We start from the raw sequence: 8829 nt of genomic DNA, 5'->3' as shown, positions 1-8829 counted from the left end.
CGAAGAATGCCGGGATAGGCTCCAAGCACGCCCGCGACCCTAGTGAGGATAAGCGGAATGGAAGATGAATGAATGAAGGAATGTATATTAGTAACAGGTTGATTTTAGTTTGAGTGACACTCCAATGCAGTTGAACACCATAAAAATAGGAGACGACTTACCTTTGGTACACCCATGGGCAAAGCATTTCATTACCTTTATGTAATGGCCACTGAGTCATGTGGCTCACTTTTTTATTTCTCTTCCTCTTGATGACTAAAAGGGTTTTCGTAACAGGGTTGTGTTATGTTGAGAGACACAACCTTAGTGCATAATTACAACTACTTAAAATGTCTGTGATAACACAAAACTCAAAATATCCTGGAATTATCCTTTATCGGTTCTCCTATAGTGGATTTGTTTGACTTATATTTACCAGAGGGTTTCAAAATTATTTCAACAAAAGGTGTTTGTATTTAGAATGTGTTGATTTCTCTAAATGGTGGTAACTACAGTAACCTACACGATGAAGGCTCACTTGAATCAAAAGGTAAACCAACCACACCTGTCATCTCTGGCCCTGTGCCATCCCTTGCAGAGTGATTGATGCAAGGCCGTATGGCTCAATGCAAGTCAACAAAAACCTTTGTACTTTGACAATACTTCAATGAGCAGTTACAGGATTATGAATTATTTTTAGTTTTTTTGTTCTTTGTGTGTTTTTGGCTTGGATGGCAAAGTGCAAAAGTGATAAACAGAACTGGTAGAGTGAAACAGAATGAAGGCAAAGGCCGCTTAGTACAATAAACAAGGCATATTCTTGATTACTTGGCAATGGGGGATTTGCGTTTGGTGATCCGCCCTTCCATGCGTCACAAACACACAGCGAAGTACATGAAGCACTGCCTCCACCAGTGAAAATCCTTTTACTCTGCTTCCCCAAGTCAGCAGTTGTCAAGGCTCCGCCCCTGATCATCATGCCAACAAAAGCCAGGCTTGCCATTGGCCCAGCAGTATATTTGCCGCTCTTGAATTAGACAGAGCTATCCCCTTGAAACGGGCTAATTTCGGCGAGAGACAAAATAGCGTAAAAGATTATAAAATGTCACTTAAAAGTGCCTGTATGGTTAATAAAGAGAAACACATTCATTCACTTTCAATTATTTCCTATGGGAAACCTTTTTTGTGACATGGAATATACAAACCTATTTGCTACATGCAAAAAATAAAAAAATAAAACATAGGGGCTCCAGAATTTGGGTAAATTTTTAAAAATTTATAGATAATCTGTGGGAAATTACAACCAGATTACAGTGATTGATGAAAGCCTACATTTAAAAAAAAAAAAAAAAAAAAAAAAACTAATGTGATTGCGAGCAAAATAAAGTAAACAATAATAATACTCAAACGTACAGAATAATTTGTGTCCACATAGTTATGTCAAAGAAAAAGACCTCAATAGACAAGCTGCAGTTATTTCCCCAAGCAGGATTTAACAATAATGGAGGAGTTACGTGACAGCCAATCCTTTTCTGGTAAGCTCGATATGCGTGTCTAGCTCATTGTTTTTCTCACATGGCAAACTAGTCGCACACCTAATGGGGTTGCCGTGGGTTCGCAGCGGGTTAAGTACATTCGCGCACACAAACGATCTCCCTGTTGGTCAGTCCTTCTTGGCTTCTTCCGGCTCCTCTTGAGCGTCCTCGTATGCGGCGTCTTCCTCCTTGTCGTCCCCGTCGTCCGGCTTGGAGTTGGGCAACCAAAGACCGGCGTCGATGCAACGCTTCATGTGCAGTTTGGCGTCCTGAATCGCCCCCCCCAAAAATTAACACAAAGCAAATAAAGCATGAGGAGTTAAATCTTTCCAGAATGGGTGGGCAAACATTTGATTAGATTTTTAAACATTTGTAGATAAAGATAAAAAAAAAAAAAGACTTAAAATCTCAATATAAAATCCTTATTTTACTTTAATAATAAAACTATATTTTTTAATCGATCAAATACAATTATAATTTGTGAGGGTAAGAGAGATAGAAGATAGCTCAAGAGAGCATCAAATACTAGCTATGTTTTTAGTGGATTAAATTAGTGATGATTTTGGGGGGGTGTTTATGTTGTTGCACAATGTTACGTGATAGCAATACAAGGTATAGTACAGTGGTCCCTTGTGATACGAGTGCCTTGACTTGCAAGACCTTCGAGATACGAGCCGTCACTTCAATTCTTTTGTCTTGAGTTTGAGGTAGATTTTAGAAGAACATTCTGCTTAAATTCCGTAATTGTTTGACTTTTGGCTCACTGGATTTTTAATGTAGACGAGAAAAAGCTTTGCCTTGTCCAATCGGGTACAACCAGGAAGTCGCTTACCGTCGGATCCATCTTGCTAATAACATCTTGCAACATTTGGATGTCCTTGTCATCAAAGCATTTCTGCATCTCCTGGAGGTGAAAAAAAGTGTCAGGCACTTGAAGGTAGAACATTGATAGAAAGTGAAAAGAAAGGGCAAACCTCTGGTAAAGTCTCGTACACGTCAACAGGATCTAGACCTCCTGGTCCCGAGCGCTTCTGTCGTTCCTCCTCCTCGTACTCCTTCATGGCCTTCTCGATGCGGATCTTGGCCCTGCCGCGTACGCGCTCTTTGAAAGACTCCAGCTCGTCGTTGAACGCGTCCTGATACTGCTGATCCGATGTCTGCGGAGGACACAGCACGCCAAATATTGTTTTTTGGGAGGGCCAAATAGTATTTTCAGTAGCACTTCGACGTACCGCAGCCTACCTTGATCTTGGTGAAAAACTGACGAAAGCAACCTCGGGGGTCCACCTTGAGGCTTTTTGCCAACTCCAGAATGAACTGCATGATGATGGTTTGATGAGCCACTTGCTCCATCAATGCATGTTTCTATTCAAAGGAGCGAGACCAGATGTTATGTGCTTTAAATTCAGGAAAATATTTTTTGGGGTGGGGGGGTAAAATAGCAAATAGCAAAGGTGTCGCAGATTAGCGTCGCCCATATCTTGAGGACACCTGCTTCAGATTGCAGCTCATTCCAGAGTAGGAGCTTGTCCAAGTATAAACCCTGAAATATGCCTGCTTCAAATTAAATAACTGACTTCCCTTTCAATTTTGGGCGTGCATTCTTGGTAGAATTTTTCACGCATCCTTTTATAATAGACATTTCCAGCAACGTAAATGTATTGTTGAAACCAGTGTTGGGAGCTATTTTTCCCCCCGAAACTCTACAGGGGTTGCTATATTGGGGTTTTTGTGGTCGGAACCACTAAAATTTGGAAACGTTTTATTTTATAAATATATAAAGTAATGACATAATTACACAAAATAACACACAGTTTCTGCAGCATGATTTAATGCCGTAATCCAAATCATTGTGCTGTGTCTTCCATTTGTTCCCTTCTGGGCCACCTGGTGGCAGTATAATGCAGTCATACAGAAACGAAGAATAATACTTATACTACTACTACTACGACTACTGCAACTGACTCTGTGAGATGTAAAAAAATAAATAAATAAGTAACAATAATAATAATTTCGAAAAGGATAAAGAAAATAATATGCGTGTGAATATTGTTTTACTATCCGTCTACATGGTATCAGTGTACCATACCTCCTCCACTTCAAGGTCAATGCACATAATGACCAGGTAGTTGGCTGTCTCCTCGCACACCAGATGAGGGTTGTCAGACAAGAATTTCTGGCTGTCACCCCAGCGCCCCAGCATGCCTGAGGTGAAGGTAACGCAGGGAGAGGGATTTAGCACACCTCTCAGCGGGAGGTATGCAAGGAGCGTGATGCCAATCCTCACCAAAGTGTTTGATCTGCTTCTCGTATTTTTCCACAAAGGTTTTGTGCTTCTTCTCCTTGTTCTCTTCGGACTCCTCCTCCACTTCGGGTTTGACGTTGACGACGCTCTGCAAAAACAGACCCGAAAATAAATCGGGAAACCACGAACGTTTGGTTTCGAGAACTTTATCAGCCGCCGGTGGAAATTTCCAGTGAAAAGACGCATCACATCATTGCATTATCTGCAGAAGCACAGACGAGGTCTAATTCAAGCACTCTTGTAGGCACACTCAGAGTTATCATTTTTGTATTACTGCACTAATACATCCATCCATCCATTTTCTGAGCCGCTTATCCTCACAAGGGTCGCGGGAATGCTGGAGCCTATCCCAGCTATCTTCGGGCTGGAGGCGGGGTACACCCTGAACTGGTTGCCAGCCAATCGCAGGGTACACATAAACAAACAACCATCCGCACTCACATTCACACCGAGAGACAATTTAGAGACTTCAATTAACCTACTATGAATGTTTTTAGGATGTGCGAGGAAACCGTAGTGCCCGGAGAAAACCCACACAGGCAAGGGGAGAACATGCAAACCCTACACAGGCGGAGCATGGGATTGAACCCCGCTCCTCAGAACTGTGAGGCAGACACTCTCACCAGTCGTCCACCGTGCCGCCGCACTAATACATATTTTTCTATATTAATTTAGCGCAGCAGAAAATGGATGGATGGAAATTACAGCCATTTTGTGTCGAGTACCGTCCTTCCATTTCTTGGGCCTCAAAAGTATTTTGACATTGAGATATTCCGCATAACAGGACTGTCATTCATACACGTCACATTTTTGTGAGACCTAAATTAAAGCTTAACAAGTCTACACTTAAATTGCAATCTTAATTCTTTTAGTTCAGATCCAAACTGAGCTACCTGTATGTGACTTTTGCCTTCACGAGACTTTACTGGACTTCAATTGACGAACTAGCTTTTGTGAAACAACATGTAACAATTTCCAGCCCCTTCAACCCTACAAAGTCAATCACTTTTTAGCAATGGTAAGCATAAATGAAGAAACGTGCAGCAGCAGTTAAATTATTTCTCTTACCATGCTCATAAATAAAATTCATTCAACTTGTTATGAAGGAATTGTCGGGCCGGAATGATATTGGCGATAGAGCCATTTGGATTAAGTTCACACTTATTAAAGCATAAGATGTTGTTTAATAATTAACGTGCATTTTCCTATTGCGCTAATGCAACTCTTTAAATAAATACGGCTTCAATATTCTGTGAAACTGAGCCAGTGGGTGAAAATTTAACGTGCCTCTGTGTGCTATGTATCGAGTACAGCATGATTCTCAAAGTGTGGTACGTGAGCTCCCTCTAATGGTACGTGAAAGAATCCAGATATCAAATGTTCAAACTGTGCATAACGATACGTTACAATGGATGACATTACTTAAAGCGTAGAAGAGCAGAAAAGTGGCTACTAATTTTCTGAGAAAAATAATTTAATTGTACATTTTGATTTTATTGAGGAAAAAAAAAATCTTTTTTTTTTTTTACATTTACTAACGTACGTACCCAAGGAGCGCGTTCAATGGGGGAAAAAAGTCACAATTTTTTCCCCTCACGGTTGTCATACAGTCAGAATCTGGCCCAGGCCCATGGCTACAATAACACAGTGGTAACTTGAGATACGGGTTTAATTCATTCCGTGACCACGCTCTTATCTCACAACACAACTCTCCAATCATCTTTGCCCATTGTGATGAATGTAAATGTTATTATTCCGTTTGACTTGTGTAGGATGAAAACTTGGGCCTACTACACCACTATATTTCAATGTTGGTCATGATGGTGGTACGTGGTGTATCAAGTATTTTTTGAGGAGGTACATGGTGTAAAAAGTTTGAGAACCAGTGCAGTGTTGTCCCACCTTGCTGAAGCCTTCTTTGCTGAGTGTGTCCACGTTCCACGGCATTTTCTTCTCTTCCCGGCAGTGATCTTCAAGTTTCCGCTCCAAGTCGCGCTGCTCCTTCTTCAATTTCTTCTCCTCCGCCTGCACTTTGCTCAGGTCGGCCTTGTTGTCGTCCGCCGCCGACAGGCTCAGCTCCTGGATTTTCTTTTGCACTTCAGACACTTTGCGACGGCACTCCGCGAGTCCCTTGTTTAGGTCTTGCGTTTTCTGCTGGAATTCTTCCATTCGCTCCACGCGGGCCTAGAAATGACACGCTCAAGATTTGTTTTAAGGCTGGATTTATTCTGCGTAGTTAAGGTGATACAATTCAGATTTTATTTTTTTATTTTTTTTAATCTCAAGTGGCATAAGTGGGCGGCACGGTGGCCGACTGGTTAGAGCGTCAGCCTCACAGTTCTGAGGACCCGGGTTCAATCCCCGGCCCCGACTGTGTGGAGTTTGCATGTTCTCCCCGTGCCTGCGTGGGTTTCCTCCCACATCCCAAAAACATGCATTAATTGGAGACTCTAAATTGCCCGTAGGCATGGCTGTGAGTGCGAATGGTTGTCTGTTTGTATGTGCCCTGCGATTGGCTGACAACCAGTTCAGGGTGTACCCCGCCTCCTGCCCGATGACAGCTGGGATAGGCTCCAGCGCGCCCGGGACCCTAGTGAGGATAAGCGGCTCAGAAAATGGATGGATGGATGGATGGTGGCATAAGTGGTAGTGTTAAGAAAAAAGATACACAATGAATTAGAAGAGTTCAAATATGAATCAGATATCTATTAAATATCTGACAATGTTAGTGCAGCATAAACAGCAGAATGAATGTGCCCGATCAATGAAAGCTTGATTTGATCGAAATGCACTGACTGGTAATGTATACACACACTTGGAAAACATCCACTGTAAATCTAAACGACAGTGAAAGCATAAAGTCCAGGGATGTCAAACTCATTTTTGGCACAGGCCACACTGTAGCTACGGTTTCCCTCAGAGGGTCATTATAACTGTGAAACTAAATGTTTAATCACCTCATTACATTATTGCAAATTGATGGATAACTCGTTTTGAAAACATAAGTCAAGGATAGTTTGTTAAACTATTTATTAAGTTACTGTAAAAAAAAATGGTTTGTAACAAAATAAATGCTTGCAATTAACTCAATGTTATTTATTACATATGAAAATGTGAAATTTTAGTGCAGCTTTTAGGAAGCCTCATGGAAGTTGAAACACATAATTTGCTTTTGTGGGTCACATAAAATGATGCGGTGGGCCGGATGTGGCGCCCGGGCCTTGAGATTGCACATGGAATAATTAATTGAATACGGTTTTAAAAGTACTAAATTAGTGTGCTTGTTTACATACCGCTTGTAAACGTGTGTTCCTATTGAATTGTCCAGAATGACAAATAATGGATTAAAAAATAAAGAAAGAAAGAAAGAAACTGGCGACATCCCTAAAAGCAAACTCACTGCTCGGCTAATAAGATAGTGAAAACTATCGCCTATTCCCTCCTTGTCGTATCCTGGCATCAATTATGTACCTGGTGTCTCCACCTGAAGAGGCTCGGTGTGTCGATGTTTGGGTGGATGTCATCTTCATCGTCCGACACCTCAATGTGGTCCCACACGCTGTAGTCTATTCTGGACATGACTGAACAATCTCCAGGCAGGTAGCGTTAGCTCGGAGGCTAGCGGGATTCGCTAAAACAGCGGAGGCAGGTAATTATAAATCGGGGAAATAGATGCTAAACTCTTAAGTTTATTTTTAAAGCTGGAACGTTTTTGTTTTTGCCTTACAGTAATGAGACAATACAGACTTGGTAGAAGCTAGCGATAGCCTGCCGATAGATTCTAGAAAGTACTGCTGTACATTTCCGGTGCACATCGTGCGTCTTGTGTCACTTGTCGCCCTGCGTGTTTAGCTCCTCCCTCTCTTAAAGGGACCTGCACTAAGCTTTTCATTTCATTTCACATCCTCTACAGTGCCGTAATGTACCAAACAATTTTGCGCTAATGTTTGTATCATCACAATAAATTATTAATATGTCATGAATACATTAATTTCACTTTTTCTCTTTGTACCCATTCAAAAAGTTACCAAACCTGCCGAGAAATTTCTATTCGTATATATGAAGACTAGTTACACCATCTGGTTGTAGCACTAGGGTAGCAACCCCATTACAGCGAGGCTAACCACATGACTACATGGCGGCCATGTTGGGGAGGTCGACATTCCAATCAAAGGCAATGCATGGACATTGAAATTAAGTCGGAACTTACAAATTTCTCAACCAATTGTTATGAGGTTTACTTTTTTGTCAATGCCAAAGCGTGTGCTATCAACACAGTAACATTTTACATGTGAAAGGCGTGTCATTTCTATTATCTGTGTACGTCACACGGCGCATTGCGTTGCTCCACCCCTTCTTAATTGAACATCACTTCTGTTTTCGAGTACGCATAACATGTAAAAACAAATACCCATTTCAAATTGATCTCATAATATAAATGTTCAATTGTAACCATTTATTTACTGTAGTCATATTTTATTTTATAAAATTACACTCCAGCCAATCATGCTTCTAGCCGTTGTCCCACGCAAATGCTACATCCAAAGCCGCGTTGGAGGCTACGTGCTGGGTTTCGTCTCCGTGTGTTTGGGGTCCTTAAAACCGGAGCAGCAGATGGAGTTTGCGCCATGCGTCCGGCAGCACCGCCGCATGTCATCGATCACATCCGCGCACATGCTCGCCACGTACTTGTGAGCTGCCGGGATGGAACCAAGTTAGCATTGTGCACACGACGTTTTGCAACAAATAACTGTCTATTAACACGTATTTTGACCGCGATATACCTTGTAAACACGTTTGGATAGCACAAGCCTGTTTTTGACAAGGGTCTTTTGCTGGCATTGCTGAGAGGAGACCGCTTAATGTCAAGCGATGTTTTCAGCTTCCGCATTTATTTGTAATGTTGTGATCACGTGACGCAGAGCGACCCAATAGAATTTCTAGAAAATAGTGTCACAGCGACATCTATTGACAGTTGATGGTATGGCAGTGTAACAATTTAATTGAGGA

The 8829-nt window shown here is 41.7% G+C and overlaps 2 protein-coding genes across 2 annotated transcripts; both read right to left on the bottom strand.

Annotated features, from left to right (window-relative positions):
• Positions 1–888: 888 nt before the first annotated feature.
• On the bottom strand, positions 889–7649 carry LOC133414375 (hsp90 co-chaperone Cdc37-like). Its single transcript, XM_061699670.1, has 9 exons — positions 7547–7649; positions 7291–7450; positions 5722–6003; positions 3802–3907; positions 3604–3719; positions 2757–2879; positions 2489–2671; positions 2347–2418; positions 889–1783 (listed from the first exon to the last, which is right to left on the bottom strand). The coding sequence occupies exons 2-9, from the start codon at positions 7396–7398 to the stop codon at positions 1643–1645; spliced, it is 1131 nt and encodes a 376-aa protein (XP_061555654.1). The 5' UTR covers positions 7399–7450; positions 7547–7649; the 3' UTR covers positions 889–1642.
• A 141-nt stretch (positions 7650–7790) lies between these two features.
• Positions 7791–8719, bottom strand: cmc4 (C-x(9)-C motif containing 4 homolog (S. cerevisiae)). The gene is made up of 2 exons (XM_061699671.1): positions 8604–8719; positions 7791–8515 (listed from the first exon to the last, which is right to left on the bottom strand). The coding sequence occupies exons 1-2, from the start codon at positions 8659–8661 to the stop codon at positions 8379–8381; spliced, it is 195 nt and encodes a 64-aa protein (XP_061555655.1). The 5' UTR covers positions 8662–8719; the 3' UTR covers positions 7791–8378.
• Positions 8720–8829: the final 110 nt, after the last annotated feature.

This window comes from Phycodurus eques, chromosome 16 (assembly GCF_024500275.1).
Source record: "Phycodurus eques isolate BA_2022a chromosome 16, UOR_Pequ_1.1, whole genome shotgun sequence".
NCBI lineage: Eukaryota > Metazoa > Chordata > Actinopteri > Syngnathiformes > Syngnathidae > Phycodurus > Phycodurus eques.
This window is presented reverse-complemented; position numbering and strand designations above follow the sequence as displayed.